We start from the raw sequence: 21,359 nt of genomic DNA, 5'->3' as shown, positions 1-21,359 counted from the left end.
AGCATACTATTAATCATTTATTGGATATTATTCATACTTAATACTCCATATTCTAATGTATTTCTTATTTCCATCAGCAGAAGTTCAATATTGTACTTACTTGAATTGGGCATGTTCTTGTATAGGAAGAATTCTTTGTGGAAGAGAGCTCCCAATTAAATCCTTGAAGATTCTCAAAGTCAAGTAATTACAGTCAATTAGATTAGTTTTATTTGGTTAGCTAATATAATGACAAAAATGATGTTATATTGATAAAAATTATTATAAACTGAGAATTTAAATTTATCTTGGCTAAATAGCTGAATTACAAACAGCTAACTCAGTATTTTGTATTTACTCAGTAGATTGCTTGGTATTTACATAAGTCTTGGGTAACTATAAAATTTACTCTCATTAAACATAACAGTTATGTTCTTTGAAAGTCTGAAATGCCATCTTGGGGATAAGAGTTTATGATATATAATGAAAATAGCAAGATAGCCAAAATATCTTTGAAATATACTCACAAAACTTATATCCTGATCAATCGTGTGTAAAACATGTTAACATAGACTACAGTTTAGAAAATAAAACAAGTAAACAAAAACCCAATATTACATTGAGTTAATTAACAAGTACTTCACTTCTGTGAACTATATTTTTTCTGGTATTTAATAAGTAATTTAATAAGATCTTTAAGTATTTCACTGTGTTTTGTATACTGTTCTATATTTATACTTATATATTGGTTGTACATTTATTGAGATAAATACAAGAGAAAACATATATACAGATCTTCCTTGACTTACATGGGGTTACATCCTAATAAACCCATCACAAACTGAAAATCTCATTAAGTCAGAAATACATTTAATACACCTGACCTATCGAACATCACAGCCTAGCCTAGCCTACCTTAAATGTGCTGAGAACACTTCTATCAACCTCCAGCTGGACAAAATCATCTAACACAAAGCCTATTTTATAATAAAGTGTTAAATATCTCATGTTAGTTATTGAATACTGTACTGAAAATGAACAAGGGAATGGTTGTATGAGTATGGGATCATTGTAAATGTATTGGTTGTTTACCCTTGCTGACTGGGTGCAGTACCTCCTGCTGCCCAGGGTCATGAGCAAGTGTTGTACTGCATGTCACCAGCCTGGGAAAAGATCAAATTTCAAAATTCGAAGTATAGTTTCTGCTGAATGCTTGTCGCTTTTACTCCATCATAAAGCCAAAAAGTCAAGTTGAACCATTGTAAATTGGGACCGTTGATACTGCTATGCAAGGGATTATAATCTTCTGGCTCAATTTTAGATATCTTTAAAATTTATATTTTTCATTCAGCTGTAGTTTGTAAATATAAATACAAAATTTTGAAATAAAACTAGTAGAAATTCCAGTAAAATTGCTCAAAAGTAAGTTAGCCTTCTAAAAATAGTAAAATAGTTTTAAACTCTTTTGCTAATTTCCAGTACTAGCCTCATTTACATAATTTTAACCAACAGATTTCAGAAATTGACACTTATATGGGTTTCATATACTTTCAGATTTATAAGAATTATTTTTTGCTCTGTAGATTCCTGTTTTCCATGAGTAAATGAAGTTTGATTCAAATTGTTTTTATGTTATCTGGAAAGAATTGTTCTCGAACTGAAAGTAGACGTCAAATTTTCTGTTTTATGAAACTACTGTCCAAGGTCAATGCTGGTTGTAAATATTTTTGTTGTTGTAGCTTCTGTTCTTTTAAAAATAAATCTAATCAAATCAAATTGGGATTCTGTTAATAAAAATTTGTTAAATTAGGGTGGCCAATATTGAATTGAACACTCATACTCAAGCCTAACATGAAATCAAATTATATGACCCAAATTTATGAGAAATTTTCTAGGCTGCTTTATAAACATGATTTGTAATAAAACATGATTTGTAATAGTTGAACATAGGAGATAGTATTGTATTCAGTATAATTCCTAGCAGGCTAGTATGTGATATCTAATTTTACATGTAGGTATAATAATTATACTTTTACAAATTATGCTGCATGCAGTGTTCCCAGATGTGTATATATCGTCATCATTGGCTTTATTGTCATCTTATTAATATTCATTTAAGTCACGTAAGGACTTTTAATGTTCATTTTAATAAAAATCAAATAATTGACTTTACTCAAACCTCCTTTATCCATTTTATTTTCTTATTTGGAATATTGAAATGAATTAGCTGGGCTAAGGCGGCGGAGAGTAACAAAAACAGTCCCAGTAAAAAGAGTCATTTAAAAAAATCGCTCAGGTATTGGTGAAATTTCATGATAAGCACACCACATATTTGTTATATAGCCCTGGAATAAAAATGAAGGTAAGAGATTTCCCCAGTGTAGTTATAAAATATTGGTTTAAAAAAAAGTATTTTGTTAAACCCTAATGAAAGTATTAACTAAAGAAATGCATATGGCATCATTTATTGCACCTCCCTACATATTCTTGTATTCTTATTCTGGCAGATTTTAATTGTTAAAAATGATGTATTTCAGTCTATTTTTATTAAGCTCTAGAGAACCACTAGCTCTTATTAAGGTGAACAGACTTTATTGTCACACCATTTCTTAGGATAGGTGACAGAACATTCTAGATTATTGAGTTATAGCTCTGTTTTGTTTGACTGTTTTTAAATACTTTGGAAAAATAACTGAGAAGAAAATTAAAATAGTGTAATGCTGCTAGTAAAGTATAGATTAATCATACTACATGCATGCTGACTGATAGAGTTTACCTTCCCCCCAGGTAGTCTTTGCTATATATTTTTTCTCTGGAAAGTAAAACTCCTTCACTCATTAATTACTAGTTATTCTTTATCCATGTTCTACTTTCTATATCATAAGAAAATAGGAAGTGAAAATGTTGACCTCTAATATAAAATATGTCAATTATGTTTATTAATTTCAAGAATATGCTTAATATTCACTCAGAAATACTGCTCAAGAGTCTGTTCATGTTCACATGAGGTGCCAGGCATATACCTGTGTTTTACACACAGCAGAGTTGACTTCACCTGACTTGTAGGTGTTCTTACAGTTTAAAAGTGCTTTAATTAAAATGAAGAAACCTGTCAAGAGAGTTTGAAACATTGGATCTTGTTTCTGTTGAGGTACATTTACTTATAAAGTGATTTTTCTATTTATAAAGTGGTATTGTGTTTTACCAGATGTCCAAAGCTTTTAATGGGTTTAAGGCTGTTTTTTTCTCATCTGAGTCTTTCATGTTTCTAAATATTTTCAATGTGAACTGGTCATTTACATGTTATTTCTTTATGCTTCTGTGTATTTTATTGAAATAATTTCCCTGTTTGCTTTTTGCTTTGTTTATAACCCATGCGTTGTAAATAGGTACCACATCTGTGCTGTGTCAGCCAACCCAGGAGTATCTCTTGAAATTTGTTTTTTTTTTTTCTTTTCATTTAATAACTACAGATAAAAAAGATTCTGTTCTTGAAAATTTCCACCAGGTAAACAGGGATCAGGTATACTCTGAAAGTAATTTTTAATTATACTTTCAAAATAAAATCACATTGTTCTCTGCTTCTGTGTTGCAGTCATTTATTTTCTGAGACATGATCATATGCTTAAGAAATGAAACTTCAGCTCCAGTTATTAGGATATTTTAAATTTATGTTATCCAGCAGAATGTAAGATATTTTCAGTATCTTTGGGAATCCCTGAGTGTTTCTTTTTCTGGCACGAAAATATTATACATCAGATTATCTTTCCCTCTTTTCCTTTTTAAGCTTCTGGTGGTATTTTTGTTTCTTTCAGCATATAATCAAGTTTCACAGAGCTTCTAAAGCAAACAAGAAGCCAGTTCAGTTACCTCGGGGAATGGTGAAGTCACTATTATATCAGATCCTAGATGGGATTCACTACCTGCATGCTAACTGGGTGTTGCACAGGGATTTGGTAAGTTGATATGTAGTTAGGTCTAAGCTAGAAAGATGCCTTTATAGTTGGATGATTTTCTAGTTGTCTCTAGATATTAGTGGTACATAGACCTGCAAACCTTACAGAGTGAGAATGCTATAGTCTCATAACATAGTCCAGCCTTGTGCTGTTTATATGATGCATCCTACTCCTCTGACATAAAGTGGCTGGGGTTCAGTGAAGAAGTGAAAGAGGGCACATTTATTTTCCTAAGCTTTTGTTTACTTTTAAGTCTGTAAAGAAGTATTGACTTGCTTGATTATTAGCTGCTAGGCAAACTCTAGAAATTGATATATTTATGAATAACTTGGAAATGAAACTTTTGGAGCCTACCGCATACTAAGTTACGTATTAGAAGAGGTGATGTTAATTCAATCTGCTTATTTTTTAAGCCTCACTATATTAGTAGCATGTTTATTAGTCATAATTAAGAACTTTATTCAGAAGCCTTGCCACGTTAAGGTACATTGAATTTTTAAGAATTTAGAAACTTCAGAAATTGGCTTTCTTATTTTTATTTTACATGGCAGAATAATTTATGCCTTTTTAAAACCCATCTAGCATTAAGATGTTCATTAAATTGTGCATTATTCATTACTCTTCATGGATGAAAATTTAAATCTCAAATTCCCCTTATTGCATAATTACATTGTGCTTTTGTTGTTCTTTTCTTTGGAAAGGTGGTAACTATAGTAAAGTTTATAACAATGCCTTCATTCCAAACAATTATAAACACAATTCTGGAACTGATGATTTGGTCTCTAATCACATGTGTTACATTGGAAAAAACCCTGTAGAATTTAAGCCAGAGCTGATCTGCCTCTTGCACATATTCTTTCCAGGCTGCTGTATATTTAGTACCTTCAGATCAGATGTTCCAGTGTCATAGTTTCTAGTTCTTTCTTCTATCTTCAATAAATCTCCTTTCAATATGTTTAATGGTATTTATTTTATCTCTAGTTCTCATACCTAGAAAGCATTTAGACCGGGACCGATAACATCAGAAATTTGTTTGAAACAACTTTTTTCCTTATGTAAACTTTATTTTTAATATTATTGGAATATTCATAGTGGATTTATAGAACAGAAGTAGGACAAATCCATTGGCTCCTTTTATGAATCTGAAAACAAATTTCAACCTTTAGGGGTGTAGTCAACTTAGGGAAAAACTATTACTACTTTTGAGCTACTGACCTTTTTTATGATCTCTAAAAGAATAAAATCTGGCAAAAGGGTATTTTTCCCTAATTATGCTGAGATGACACTACATTTTCTTTTTATAGTAAATTATTTTTCGTCATTAAAATATATATGTTTATTAGATGAATGCAAATAATACAAACCAGTATTTAAATTGTTAATGCATAATGTACTTAAACCACTTACAGTAATATTAACTACAGTAGTGAAAATAATTATAAAGTTTAATTTTTTTTTATTTCTCTTTTGGGATAGTTCTTTCTATTGGTGCAGCCTAAATGAGTTGTCTTTGACCTAGGGATAGTGTAGGATATGTCATTTCAAAGGTCTCTGTTAGTGGTGTGCCAGGAGGTGGGGGCCGGGGGTGGGGGAGGCAGTGCACTCTAGATGCCAGTATCAGAGGGATGCACTCTCTGGAGATGATTTAAAAATAATGATGAAACAGATGAAAAGTAGTTATTTTCTGTTGTCACCATATGCTGGCAGTTGTGAATGATATCAGTTATAAAATATTCCTGTTCACAGAGCAAACCATTCTGAATCCTCTTTCCCCTTTATATGCCACTGCTACTGTTTAGTAGTTAATTTATCCAAAATATTTTCCGAACTGTAATATATTATTTGTGTCCTGCTACCTTTTTGATTTCCCCGTTTGGAGTGAGAGTTCCTGTATTGTCTGTGTGTGACTCCTTACACCTAACTCTTATGAGCATCACAGGCGCACGGAACCATTGTGTCATTAAAGTGGTAACCTCTGCCCCCAGGCTGGATCTTACTGGGTCAGGTGCTTACTTCTTGAATTTGTTCTCAATTTTTTAAAGGAAGATTCATTACCGCAGTTTTGTTGTTGGTTTTGTTGTTGTTGTTGTTGTTGTTTTTAAATGTGCCCACCTTCCTGCTAACTAAAAAATAGATTTTGGAGTTTTGAGGTTATATGATGTTCAACTGTAGTTACATTAGAAATTCATATATGAATACTTTTTTATATATGAATTTCTAATGTAAAATAGTTTAAAGAATGTTCTTCAGAAGCTGTATAACATGACTTTTTAAACTCTTTCTCAATATTTATTATTATTTGCAGATGAAATATTTACTCTATAAGAATAAATATAATTAATAGTTAATTTCATTCCTTGCTTCTTTTCAGTCAAGTTTAGATGAAATGTGGCAATATTGACCTTAGCCAACCTATATAGATTTCTAATGTTTTGAATTGAACCAATTGGTTGAGTTGCTGACTTGCCAAGAGAAACATCATACCAAAATGGATAATTGGCACAGACTCCCTAAAAACATCATTTTAATAATGCCCCAGAATGTTACTGAAGCTTTTGCTCAATAAAATTGTCTTCATTATTATAGACACACTGGTTTGAGATGATAGAGTTACGAAGTTCTTTGTTTGATATGTGCACTTGAACTTTAACAATTAATAATCCTATTTAATAAATAAAGATTAATTTTGTCACTGTTAATCATCACATAGTAGCAGATCAGTAACTGGGGTCTGTCATCCTTGGTGTGAAATAGAGATTTAATAATTCTGGAACTCTGGTTGGAATGAAGTTGGTAATAAATGCATTTGTGTATAGCTGTTTTAAGAATGGGCCTAAAAGGAAACACATGCAATATTTATTTTTGTGAGATAATTTATGATCTAAGCCAAACTTTTTTAGTTCTAGAACATTAAAATATGTATGTATAAGTTGGTTTGCTTTTACACTTTATCTGTTTGCTGTAAGTAGAGATAAATAAAAACAAAGGTGTATGCTTTGTTCTTCCCTTTGATTACACTCCTTTCTCTTTCTTCCTTTATTCTCTCCTTGGGAAATGAATATAGTCTGACCAACAGGCTATAGTCCTGGTTCTGGCATTACCACATGTATTAGGATTCTCCAGAGAAACAGAATGTGTGTGTGTGTGTGTGTGTGTGTGCTATAGTCCTGGTTCTGGCATTACCACATGTATTAGGATTCTCCAGAGAAACAGAATGTGTGTGTGTGTGTGTGTGTAGAAAAAGAGAGAGAGAGAGATTTATTTTAAGGAGTTCTGTGTGTGTGTGTGTGTGTGTGTGTGTGTGTGTGTGTGTGTGTAGAAAAAGAGAGAGAGAGAGATTTATTTTAAGGAGTTCCCTCAGGCAAATTGTGGAGGCTTGGTAAGTCCAAAATCTGCAGGATAGGCCAGAAGGCTGGATACTAAAGGGAAGAGTTGCAGTCAAATACAAAGGCAGTATGCTGGCAGACTTCTGTCTTGCTCCGGGGAGATCAGTCTGTGTTCTATTAAAGTCTTCAATTGATTGAATAAGGCCCACCAATGTTATGGAGGGTGAGCTGCTTTACTCAAAGTCTACCAATTTAAATGTTAATCTCATCGAAAAACAGCTTCACAGAAACATTCAGAAAAATGTTTGACCAAATATGTGGGCATCATGGCCCAGCCAAGCTGGCACACAAAATAACCATCCTATACAAATGAGTAAACAGAGGCACAGAGTTGAAACAGTATGGGACCAGTTAATTCCATTTTTACCCCCCAGTTATCTGCTTATATAAAATAGTAGGAGTGTTGGGTTAAGGAATATTAAGATATTTTACCTGCTACTATAAAGAGGAACTAAGTGTGAAATCTTAACGAAAACTTCAAGTAAAAGATATTATTTAAGTGACTCAAAATAAGGAAAGGTTTGAAGTCTATTAGCCTGATTGGGTTGAGTTTGGTAGTTTTCTGAGCACAAAATAAAAAGACAGTAAGTACCAAAATCATATTTGATACTTTTTGTGTAGAAGCCAAAGTTTGATTTGGCAATGGTGTCTGAAATTTTTCCTCTGAAAACAATGGTGTCTGAAGTGTTTCCTCTAAAATGGTAGTCCTGTTTGACTGAGTTAAAGCACATTGGCAAGGCCATGAGGATTTGTCACTACTACTACCTCTACTATGACCGTTTTAGGACACCCAGCCACCCGGCCAGTTCACTCTCTCGTCTGTCTGACCTCTTTCAGTAGAAACGAGTATTTTTTGTATAACGTCCTAATTTTAGGATTGGTTTTCTTGTGCAGTTGTGAAATAAATTTCAAAGTCAGGTTTTTTGGTCTTTTTTTTTTTTAAACGAGAAAAAAATCTGATTAGATTAAAATTTGAAAATCTCTGCATGCCAGTATTTGTGAATTGAAGTGAAAGCTGGTTATGATCTTTTTTTTTCTTCCTTCTCACTCTGTATACCTACTTCCAGCTAACTCAGAGGTTGCCCTACCTACTTGAATCCTTTCTTCCCTTCATCTCTAGTGTTTAAAATTCTGTTCATCCTTTAAAGCTCTGCTCCTGCTACCTCAGCGATAAAGTCCCCCCCCCCCCCCAGTCACCCTAGCTGGAAGTGAGAATGTGTACATCTAAAGTCCTATAGCAGCTACTTTGAACTACTCAAGGGCACTTAAACTAGTTTTGGTAATAAGTTCTCTATTTGATTATAAATTTCTGAGGGCCAAAGACTGGCTTAATATGTATTTGTATCCCTCCCAGTGCCTTGCAAAATACACAGTGTATACAATACTGCTTATATTTGTTGAATGAATAAACTAGCTCATTTGTAACAGAAACAAAGTGTCTTCCAAGGTGATTCTCCACAGGTTATTTCTGCTACCTGATGTTTTTCTGTGCATACTCTGTTACATTTCTTCTTTTTACTACCTACCCTCTTAGCTCTGTTATGGTTTACTGTAGTCGAGCAGTACAAAAGATCTTCTTTTCATACTATATTTTTAGTTCTTTTCAGCAGCCTCCCTCTTTCTACCTAAAAGAACTCGGCTCTGATCAGTCAGTCCAAAGACCATTCAGCTAATGATACTGATCTGTTGATTTCTTTTATCACACTCTTCCTCTACCCAATTTTTTTTATTCCACCCAGTGAAAGAAACCTGCTTTACCTATTCATTCATGTTCTTCTCTGATGTCATTTATTTTTTTCCAATGTTTTCCTTTAATCTTAACATTAGGACATCTCCATCATAGGTCCCTTACTTTTTTCAAATGCATCTTAAAAGTCCCTTCTGTGTGAATTATACTTAAATTGTAGATAAGGCAGCAGTACCTACCTTTTGAACATACCAGCTGTTCTGAACTCGCGACTCTCATATTTCACTGTTCTACTGTTTTTAACTGACCAGTTCATTACTAGTCACAATGTAAATACTTTAATTTCTAGCTAATATTTATTCACTTTTAATTTTCTAGTGCATTCAGTGTTGGCTGAATTTTATGCTTTTGGTTGAAAATATTCATCCAACCATATCAGGCCACAAAAATGGTTTACACTTAAATCAGACTCTAAATATTAAAGACGTGGGCTTTCAACACATTGCTAAGGAACATAGGAAAGTAGAGTAGTAGTTATTAAGACTGGCCAGTTGACCATTAATTTTTGTTAAGTATATATCAAGTTCTCATATGGTCATTAATGTGTTCCACTTTTTAAAAAAACTGCTATTCAAAGTTTCATTTTAATTATTACCTTAATTTTTTTTTTAAGATTTTATTTATTTATTTATTTATTTGACAGAGAGCACGAGCAGGGAGAATGGCAGGCAGAGGGAGAGGGAGAAGCAGGCTCCCTGCAGAGCAAGGGAAGCCCGATGTGGTACTCAATTCCAGGACCCCGGGATCATGACCTGAGCTGAAGGCAGTCACTTAACCAACTGAGTAACCCAGACGCCCTACCTTAATGGTTTTATCATAGTGGTATTTAACTTGGAACTACCTGGCACCTAAGGTGGTATTTTCATCCTGTTGCACTAAGTGGAGTATAATATTAAGTGAGAGATACTGTAACTTTTCATCATAGTTTGTTTTTTTATTATTAATCAAGCTGAATTACAAGGCTATATATGAAATTTGCTTTGTTGGACTATTGCAACTATTAGCTATAATCACTCTTGCCCTAAACTAATTCAAAATAGTCTTTTTTTTTTTTAAGATTTTATTTATTTACTTGACAGAGAGAGAGAGACACAGCAAGAGAGGGAACACAAGCAGGGGGAGTGGGAGAGGGAGAAGCAGGCCTCCTGCCGAGCAGGGAGCCCGATATGGGGCTCGATCCCAGGACCCTGGGATCATGACCTGAGCTGTAGGCAGACGCTTAACAACTGAGCCACTCAGGCGCCTCTCAAAATAGTTTTTTATGCCACAGTAAAATTTCTTAGAAAATAAATCTCTAAAGAGATTTCCTTTAGGTCTATGCCAATGGAGATGTGCTACCGTGAGAAGTACATCATGTGAAATAGCCCTGTGGGCCACTGTGTATACATATTTAAAAGAGGCTCAAGCCATTTCAAAGCTTTAATATGACTTAAAAAAAAAAAATCTGATAGTGCTGTTGCCCTGCAGTTAATTTTAATTATCCCGAGTAACTTGGAATCACTTGGTGGGGCTTCAGCTGTCCTTAGTGAAGGATGGGTTGGTTTCCTAGCAACCATCAAATAAGATCAAAATCTCTGAGTGAGCCAGGCACTGAAACTCAATTTCAAGGGCCTTCTTTATCAAGGCATCTTATCATGTACTGATGGTAGCATGATAAATTATGGGGGTATTCTGGGTCTGATTCTCTTTGAGTGAAAGATTGCCTGGTTTATTCGTTTTGCTTACCAATACTAATATTTGCTTCGTGGTCATATGGTTTGTTTTGAGGTGCATGTTTTATTGTCTGTTGAATTCTGTCACTAATAAGTGGAAAAATGGAGAGGCAAAGAGGGTAAATGACTTGATTCTGGTTACTTGGAGAACTGTAACACAGCTGGATCACTAAATGTAGGGATTTTTCTTCTAGGTCAGTGATTTTTAAATTGCAGGTTGTAAGCCATAAGTGAGTCAGGAAAGCACACAACACAACCAGCCTTTTTATTTTTTATTTTTTTAATGGCCTTAGAATAAAAAAAAATCAGAGTACATCATATGTATTAAGGGCAGTTATTATTTCCTGAAACTTTTGTTTCACTTATATATATTTATATGTGAATATCATCATTTAATATTAAATGATTTTCTTCCTGTGGGTTGTCTTCAGAAAGGTTTGAAAGCCGCTGCACTTTACTATTTCCCAAAAGGTATTTGATACAGTTAGGAAAAGAAGAAAAAACTTACTCAAATCTTTAGAAAATACTTAGTCCCAAATTATAAGTACTTTAATGATTTACACAAACTTCTTTTTTTTTTTTTTTCAAAGACTTTACCTATTTATTTGAGAGAGAGAGTGAGAGAGAGCACAAGAGAGGGGAGCGGGAAAGGGAGGAGCAGACTCCCCGCTGAGCAGGGAGCCCGATGCGGGACTTGATCCCGGGACTCCAGGATCATGACCCGAGCTGAAGGCAGTCGCTTAACCAACTGAGCCACCCAGGCGCCCCTTACACAAACTTCTTGACAGTGATGACTGAATTATTTTGAATAGCAGCTGCCTTTAGGGAATACATTTTTCTTTTTTTATAAAGATTTTATTTATTTATTTGACAGACAGAGAGGGAACACAAGCAGGGGGAGTGGGAGAGGGAGAAGCAGGCCTCCCGCCCAGCAGGGAGCCCAGTGCGGGGCTCGATCCCAGGACCCTGGGATCATGACCTGAGCCAAAGGCAGATGCTTAACAGACTGAGCCACCCAGGCGCCACGGGAATACATTTTTCTAAGTAGGGTTTATTTATGGGTGGGAGAATTTCAGGCAATTTTCACTTTCTTCCTTTAATAACTTTTAAATTGTCCGAATAGTTTGCAGTTAACATGTATTATTGTAATCAGAAAAAAGTGTTCCATCTGGACTAGAAACTGAGGAAAATGTCTAGTTAGGCTGTTATTAAAGTTCACACATAGTATTCAATGTGGCTTAGGGTGTTCTTACGTTGTTAAAGGATGATGCTACTAAAAAAAAGGAAAACAGAAAAAATGGACATACATTTTCTTTCTACCTAAAAAGAAGGCCAGTAAATTCTTTTTTTTAAGATTTAATTTATTTATTTGAGAGAGAGAGAGCGTGTGAGAGAGCAGGACCCGGAGATCACAACCCCAGCCGAAGGTAGACGCTTAACTGACTGAGCCACCCAGGCACCCCAGGGCCAGTAAATTCTTTAGGGGAAAAAAAAAAAACAAGCAGAAAGGACCCTGAGATCACTCATATGCGGGAACAGGCAAAGCAACAAAAGAATTGAACAGCTGGGAAGAAAGGAGCCTGCATTCACAGCCCCTGTTCTGTTTTTTGCCCCTTCTCTGTGCTTTAGTTTCCATGAGTGTGGGGAACATGTTAAGCTTGTTTCTTTAAAACAGAACCTGGGGCGGGGGGGGCGGTGTATAGGTGGCTCAGTCAGTTAAGGGTCTGACTCTTGATTTCTGCTCAGATCATGATCTCAAGGTCCTGAGATGGAGCCCCACCTGGAGCCTGCTTGGGATTCTCCGTCTCCCTTGCCCACCCGTATACCCCCCGCACGCACCTTCGCCGCTGCTGCAGGCTCTCTGTCTCTCAAAAACAAAAACAAAGCAAAGGAATGCCTGCGTGGCTCAGTGCATTAAGCATCTGCATTTGGCTCGGGTCATGATCCCAGAGTCCCAGGTCAGGCTCCCTGCTCAGTGGGGAGTCCGCTTCTCCCTGTGCCTCTCACCCTGCTCATGCCCTCTCTCTCTCAAATAAATAAATAAAATCTAAAACAAAAACAAAAAAATCCAGAGCTTTTGGGAAGAAAAATGCTTTGGGAAATGTCAGGTTTAATCAAGCTTATTGCTTGAGATTTGCTTCATTTATTGGGAACTTCAAGGATTTACTCATTTTCTTGTTTGTTTAATTGTGTAGTATTAAGATTGCATCCATAAAATGTAGGCTTGAGGATAAAACATGGGTTTTACTGATGATAACTGATTAAGGCAAACTTAAATGAGGCTTGCATTCATTTCAATTAATATTATGAATATTGTGCTTATTCTAAAGTGTGTTTACTTAAATGACCAATTGGGCAATTTTCCTTGAAAATATTTGATTGTTTGTCAACAGTCTGTTTGGTTTATTGACAAATGCTACATTTGCTTAATTTTGATATTAATATTGAGCATACACAATGGACTGTGTTCTATTATTTGTAAATAATGGAAAAGTAGCCCATTTAATTTTACTAAATGGCACAATTGCAAATATACATGTTTATATGGGCAGGTTACAAGTTGGTAATAAAAAATACTGTTACTTGGTTTGCATATTGCTTCTAGGCTACTTTTTCTTAAGATTCTGAATAAGTCTTTTCAGACACTTAACACACTACTAGAATATTTTTAGTCAAATTTCTCACTGATCAAGAATGGTTATTCTAAATAATCTCATCAAGGTTGTTTTTTTTTTTAAAGAGTGTAAGACTATATTTTTTTCCTATTTATTTATTTATTTATTTATTTATTTTGATGTTGTGTTCCATGATTCATTGTTCGCGTATAACACCCATGCTCCATTCAATATGTGCCCTCTTTAATACCCATCACCAGGCTAACCCATCCCTCCACCCCCCTCCCCTCTAGAACCCTCCATTTATTTCTCAGAAGAGTGTAAGACTATATTTTTGAGTGACCCTGAAAATTTAGTAGAAGTAGAGGACTATCATAGTTTTAAGTCAGATATAATCTTTTCTCTACTTTTGACATAATTGATGTGATACATCATTATATCATTTATATAAGTGCTTCCATGTTTATAAACAAAATTTACTATCATCTAGAGCAGTGTGCTTCTAAAAACAGGACAGATTTGGGAAGGTTTTGTTTAAAAAACTTTCGAATCATACTAATGACAAGAACTTACCAGGTCTCTGCCTGCATCTGATGTAAGTTATTACTGCTGGATGTAGTGTTAGTGGTGAATCCCCACTTTTTCTTTTTTGGCCTTCAGACTTTTACATTAGGAAAAGGAAATACATTGTAGTTAAAATACAAAGAAATGGTTTTTCCAAAAAAAAGTTTCAGAATTCTCTGAATTATACTCTGAAAGAGCATATAAAAATTAATATTCCAGTCTAACTTTCTAATAGTAGAGTCAGGCCTTAGAGTATCAGAGTATTATATTGTTTTCCAGACTTCTGAAGATTTGTCAAGTAATTTAATCTTTAAGGATAGAATATATTAGGTAAGGTTTTGTCTTATCTCAGCTAAAATTGTCATCTAAACCTGCTTCCATGGCCACATATATCTTTCAGTAAGTCTTTTTCAGTTTGACTACTGTATGTCTTTACCAGATACAAGCAAATGAGAAGTGGTCATATAGGAGGGGAAAAGTAAGTCTTCCTAAAGAAATAAACATATGCAGTTAGCCATATTTCAAAGTCAGTTCAACATAAAAGCTCAAGATTTTGTATAAATGCTTGTAAATGCTGTTCTAATCAACACATAGGAATTTTTTTTGAGATTTAGTAAAAAAGTTTCCTCGGGTACAGTTAGATATTAAGTTGGCAATAGTTATTAAATTAACTATTGAAAAGTATTTCTTTATTAAAGTTCTACCCTTTAGAACTGGGATTTTACTTTTTCTTCAGAGTATAGCTGAGATTTTACTTTTTCTTCAGAGTATCACTTTGTTGTAATTATCAATGTCTGTTTTTATTATTTAATTTATGTATAATTTGCCTTCAGATATATATCATGCCATAGATCTAGTACTCTTAAGTAGGTATATAATGTGAGGATTCCCAACTCAGTGCTAAAATAGATGTCTGAGGGGTGCCTGAGTGGTTGTCAGTTAAGCATCCAGACTTTTGTTTTAAGGCCCAGATATTCATCTCATGGGTCCTGAGATTGAGCCCCGCAGCAGGCTCTGGGCTTAGCAGGGAGTCTGCTTGAAGATTCTCTCCCTCTACCCCCTCCCCCAACTCGCAAGTGTGTGCTCTCTCTCCAAAATAAATAAATCTTTCTAAAAAATAAAATAGATGTTCTGAATTTCCGAGATTAGTTTCAATTCTCTAGAATTTATGGTCTTTTCAGATTACAAATGGGCTTGTGATTTAGGTCAGTGCTGTTTAAGATGCCTGTTTAATAAAAATGTAAATGATGGGAGATAGACTGCTAATTTTTTTTAATCATGAGTTTAAAAATGTGTTTATGTAAACACCATGTAACATTTGAAATGAGCATTTTTTTGTTTTCCCTAATTTCATAGACTAACAGACCATAAAGTTGGAAGGCATCTTGGAAGTAACCATTTCCATCCCTTACATGGTGTGGTAATTCTTGCTAATATCTGCAGCAGTTAACCATCCCGTCACCATTCAACATTTCCAGCAGTGACTAGTGTTCTATTACGCTAGACTTGTTATTACACAGGTGTATTCCTTAGAGGGTAGAGTCAAAAACTCGGAATGTATAACACTCATTCTTTGGACCCACTCTTCTTTTGATTGACCTTCTAATTTTTTGTCTGTCTAATTAACACCAGCTGGTAAAATCAGATGTTGTCTGGGCCTTATGATAAGGAGGAAGAGGGGAATCTAAAAATAAAAAAAGAAGTAGGTGAAAAGTAGGAAGAAGTGAAGAATAACAACAGGAAAAATTAAGAAGAAAAATAAGAAATGATTGCATGTGGTAAGGACCAATAAGGGATCTTAGGTTATGCATCCTGAAAAATTAAGCCCCTATTATAGTGGGCCTAAGATTTGTTCAAATCTTGGTCTACCACTTAATTATATAACTTTTGGTAGGATTAACCTCTGTAAGTGTTAACTTTCCTCATTTATAAATGGGGCCAAACCTTTATTTTTATTTTTTTTGATTGAGATTCATTTAAAGTATTAGGACTGTGGCACATAATAATGTTCATTTAGTACATTTTACTTCCAATTCATCATCATGTTGCCCTAGGAATATAAGTATACCTTAAGGGCAGGAACTTTATCCATTTATTTTACTGCTATATCATTTGTACCCAGAATAACACATATTGGATGCACAATAAATATTTATTGAATGAATAAATGGATTCTTATCAATTCTGTCTTCAAAATATATCTCAGATTAAACTACAGTAAGACCTTCCAGTAACTCAGATTTGAATATAGCACATTGGCCATTGGTCCTACGCATCTGACTAGTGTCATTTCCCAAAGAAGAGTAAACTGTGGTGCTTATTGTCAGGGAGACGAAGCTGTGGGAGAGTGAGGGAAGGGCAAAGGAAGGGCATCTTTATTACCCTCCCTTTAAGGGAAGGGCAAATTTGGCAGAGATTCTGCATTCTTGTAGTTCAGTATCTCTAGATCAATCCAGTAAATCAGGAGCCACCAATAGGGAGATTCTAAAATTCTTTGCTGGCAGGACATGGATTTGGATTTTCCAGGTGGACTTCCAGGACTGCTAGTTTATAGGCTCACTTTATTTGTCTCATTAATTTCTGTTCATTTATCCCACAGTAACCTGACCTTCCAGTTTACACTTCCAGTTGAATTTTTATACTCCACTTATTGCCTTATGGCTTTACTTCTTTCTATTATTGCTGTTCTAATCCAGGGCACCTGGATTACTGCAAAAACTCCCAAGTGATCTAACATTGTAGTCTTGTGGTTTATATGGTCTAATATCGACATAGCCTTGAGAATGATCCCTCTAAAAAGTAAATCACATATTCCACTACCTAAAATGCCTCCGTAGCTTCCCACCTGTGAGACTGGTACACAGAATCTATCCCAAACATATCATATTACGTCTTTGTACTGCAGACTGGGAAGCAGAAAGCCTGCAGCATTGTTTTATATATCACTAAGAAAGAAAACATTTTGCCAATTTGACTGTCACACAGAAGGTATGAGATAGAACACAGTTACAGAAGTAATAAAATTTTAAGGGAAAGTAAAAATTGGAATGTATGAAATGCATTTTTTTCCCTTGTTATTTGGTAATGGTAAATGGCTAGGACCTATTTACCAGTGCAGTGGCAAGTAATTGAGGTGACTATTTTTCTGTCTTTAATGAAAATTCTTAAGTTTCACCATTACATATGATGTTTGTTCTGGGGTTTTGGTGAATACCTTTTATCAGGTTAAAGATGTTTACTTGTATATCTAATTAAGTTGTTTGTTCCTAAATCAAAAATGGATTTTATTTAGTGCTTTTTCTGCATCTTTTGAGATGGTCATATAGCTATTTCCTTTAATCTGTTAATGTGGAAACTTAATTTATAAGGTTTTGTTTTGTTTTTGAAGTTGAATCATCCTTGCATTCATGGGATCAACTGTATTTGGTCTTGATTTTTTTTCGATCACTATTGGATTCCCTTTGCTAATATTTTATTTCATCTTTATTGACAAGTGAGATTGGTCAGTACTCATGTGTTTGTATACTGTCTTTGTTCTGTTTTCATGATTATCAGCTTCAGAAAATGATTTTATTATCTGTGTACAATGTAGAAATTATTCTTGTAGGTCGATAAAAGTCATCTGTGAAATTCCGTTTCTGGTACACTGAAGTGGGGACTGATGATTTTTTACTACAGTTTAAAAATTTTTAGTGGTTGTTGAACTATTCTGGTGTCCTACAAAACCCTAGATTAAATAAGCATTTTAAAATAAGTACAAATTACCATAATTGGCACTGGAAGAGGTAGAAAAACTAAAGAGACCAGTAACTGTGGAAGAAATAAAGACATTTGTCACAGGGCTACCTCTACAAAATGTAACAATTGCACGTGGTTTCACATTTGTTTCAACCCTCAAGCAACAGCTAATCCTACACTGTATAAACTATTCTAGAGCAAAAGAAAGTTTCCTTAATAACTCTGTAGGAAGAAAGCATAACACTGACACGAAGCTGGTAAAGATAATGCACATAGCCCACAAAGTTACATATAAGTATTTGTGCATATTTCTTAAGTAAAATGTTAGCAAAAAAGATCCAGAGCGACATTGAAGGAATACTATGCTTTAAGTAAATGAAGCTCATTTTAAGAATGCATGGATGATTTCGTATTTGGAAACCTATTAACAGGATTCACAATATTACTAGTGCTAAGAGAATAACACTATGGTTATCTCAGTAGTTGTAAATGTAAAACTTTAGCAAAATTCAATATGCAGTATTATTTGACAAAATTTAATATTCATTTCTGATTGAAGTTCTTATTAAAAATAAGAAAAGAAGGAAACTTCCAAGCATGAAAAGTATATATATCAAATCAATAGCCATTAACCTTTGACCTTCCATCACTACTTATTTAACAATGTTCTGGTACAGAAATAACCTAGATAGCTATGATAGGGGAGGCTCCAAAAAGCAAAAGAGCCTTTATAAGACATTTGTATTAAATATAAATAATACAGATTTAGATATATCTAGAATTATGTCCATCAAGATGTTTGTAATGGTTTAACTCTGTGAGATAAGATTTCAGGTAAATTTCACTTTCTCTCTACTTTCCTATATTTTAATTTTCTACAAGAATGTATATTTTTATTACTTTTTTTAACAGCTGATGTTAAGAATAAGCAGTTTTTTTAATCTCTAAAAGGTATAAATGACTAAAAGCTAGAAGATATCAAAAGCTACTAGGGGTGTCTCATAGGGCAATATAGAAAAATCATCTTGGGGGCACTGCCCACTTAAGCATGGCACCCTCCCAACCCCCCAGGAAGCTTTTACTTGAGAATCACTACAGCAGTGAATCATTGTTAACAGATTATAGTGCTAGCTGCCATCATAATTATCATTTATAATATATTTAGGATCTTACATATCAAGCATCATGCTGTAAGCCTTTTATGAGCATTTGTCACATTTAATATCTGCAGCGACACTTGTTATTTTGTCTTTTATAAATGATGAAATGGAGATTAAGGTCACACAACTTAATAGCTGGTGGCACCTCTGAGTTTTTTCAGGCTTATTCTTAACTACTTCCTCATTTTCTAAAGGAATCTATCATATTCCTCAAATGTTTAGCAGAAGAAAAAAGTTGAGAACCATTGGTCTCAAGTCTGTGTCTGTTCAAATAGAAAACAAAATGATAGTATCAGATAAAGTATATTTTATTTCAAAAGATTGAAATACATTTTATAATGGCAGAATGATTAATGAAAATACAGCAAAGAATTTATGGTTTGTTCAATTTGACAATTGTGCAAAAACAAATAGAAATATATAATTGTATACCTTGCCATTTTTCTCTCAGATTATGACAAAATTTTTTAAATAAAGAACAAACAAAAATTGTAGAATAAAGCAATGTGGTGTAATAGAGTTGCTTGGCATTTAGAGCTGTCTAAAAGAATGTATTTTTTAAATAAACATTCACGCACAAAATTACAAAAGTCCAGTTTGTACTAGAGATTAGATTCATGGTAAGAACTCACAAAGTCATAAATTCTGCATTTCAGAACACAATAAAATAAAGCTAGAAATAAAAGCAGAATTATCTTTTCTTAACTATTAGACATCATCACTTGAAAAATAAGCCATTTAAGACATGGAATTTGAAAGTACAAAAAATACTCTTGAGTTAAATGTATTCATCCATCGCAAGTTGCAAGAATTTTTGAAATCATACAAGTAGGCAGAAATATATAGCTTCAAACCAGTTGTTTGAAAGGCAAATAAAAAATCAGAAAAACTTTTGAAACATGTTAGAAAAATGAGTAATAATAACAGATCATATAAGTTAAGGAAAACACCAAGATTAACCAAAAGTCAGACCACGAATGCTATAAGCAGTTAATTCACTGTACATACTTAACACATACATACACAGTGTGTGTGTAAACATTTTTAGAGGTTTCACTGGGAAGGTAACACAGCAATTCTTAGGAGCTGCCATTTTCTACTATCAAATTATGTTGCTCAGTTGTGCACTGGCCGTATAATGCAGTGGTTGAAGAGGACAGACTCTGGAACCAAACTACCTGCATTTCAACCCTAGCTCTGCTCCTGACAAGTCAGTGTGAAATGGTTACTATGAACTAACTCAGTTCAGCTGAGACTTTTCTGGCCTTGGTCATCTCACTTATAAATTGGAATAATAATACGTACTAATGTGGAGTAATTGTGAGGATTAAATGAATTCATCTATATAGAGAACATAGCACATAACTAACATGCATGTTGCTATTGTTATACTGTTGCTTCCCTGCTTAAAACTATTGGGTTTTCATTTAGAGATTAAAAAGTTATTTTATCCGCAAACTAGACCCTGTATTAGCTGGCCCCCCGTCTGACTTTATAAGTACATTTCCTGCCAGTCTACCCCTGCTTACCATGTTCTACCCACAAATGCCTTCTTGTTTTTCCTTCTGACTGCAAAGTTCATACATAATATAACACATACATAAATAACCCTTTCTTCTCATCCGTCAAGTCCCAGCTTAAATGTCACCTTGAAAGGCCTTCCTCACGTCCTATCCACTACGTGCCCCCATTTTTCCTTCCCTCACCATCTAATTTCAGAATAGGAACCCCATTCTCTCTAATGGAATCTTTTTTTTTCTTTTATAGCATTTAGTACATTTGTAATTTTTAATGTATTTGTTTACCTTTATCTAATGTCTGGCTTCCCTATAGACCCGGACTACCGGGCCATGTCTGTTTTCTTACGAACTATCTATCTCATGCCAAGGACAGTGCATGATACATGATGTGTCCTCAGTATGTTAAATGAATGAACACTAACTGCTATGACATGAATTACAACCTAGAATTTATCAAGAACTTTAAAAAATATTCATTCCTTTTGATCTAGCCACCCTACTTTTAACAAACTCTCTTAAGGATATTGTAAAAAATGGTGAAAAGACCATCACAGTTTTATTGATAATAATGACAAATTGAAAGAAATTTACATGTCTAACAACCAGAAAATAATTGTGCAAATTATGACATGCAGAAAAGGTGAACTATTGTGTTGTCATTTAAAATTATGTTTACAGTAAGTTTAAGTAATGTTGTTACAATGTTAAGAGAAAAAGCAGACCACAACATAGTGGCAGTAAAATGCTGAGTGAAAAATACATCAACAAAAGAAAACATACCAAAATATTGTGGTTAACTCTGGATAGTAAATTGTACTTTCTTAATCATATTTCAAAAAATAAACTTTTCTACAAGATCATATATTCTAGAAGGAAAACAGTGTGTTTTTTTAAGTATCAGGTGTTAACAAAAATTGAATGAATACACTCACACTATTATAAGAAGTTATTTGTAATAAACTAGAAGTTATTTACAATAAAG

At 34.1% G+C, this 21,359-nt stretch overlaps 1 protein-coding gene across 2 annotated transcripts in view; it reads left to right on the top strand.

Annotated features, from left to right (window-relative positions):
- The window catches only part of CDK8 (cyclin dependent kinase 8), a 128,418-nt gene that overhangs the window by 77,641 nt on the left and 29,418 nt on the right, over positions 1–21,359 (top strand). For both annotated transcript variants that reach the window (XM_021678244.2, XM_021678243.2), the window contains exon 4: positions 3,795–3,935. In XM_021678244.2, coding sequence (XP_021533919.1) covers positions 3,795–3,935 — 141 coding nt within the window. The remainder of the gene's footprint in view (positions 1–3,794; positions 3,936–21,359) is intronic.

Source organism: Neomonachus schauinslandi, chromosome 3, assembly GCF_002201575.2.
Source record: "Neomonachus schauinslandi chromosome 3, ASM220157v2, whole genome shotgun sequence".
Taxonomy (NCBI): Eukaryota; Metazoa; Chordata; class Mammalia; order Carnivora; family Phocidae; genus Neomonachus; species Neomonachus schauinslandi.
The sequence above is the reverse complement of the archived record's forward strand: the minus strand, read 5'-3'. Positions and strand labels throughout refer to the sequence as shown.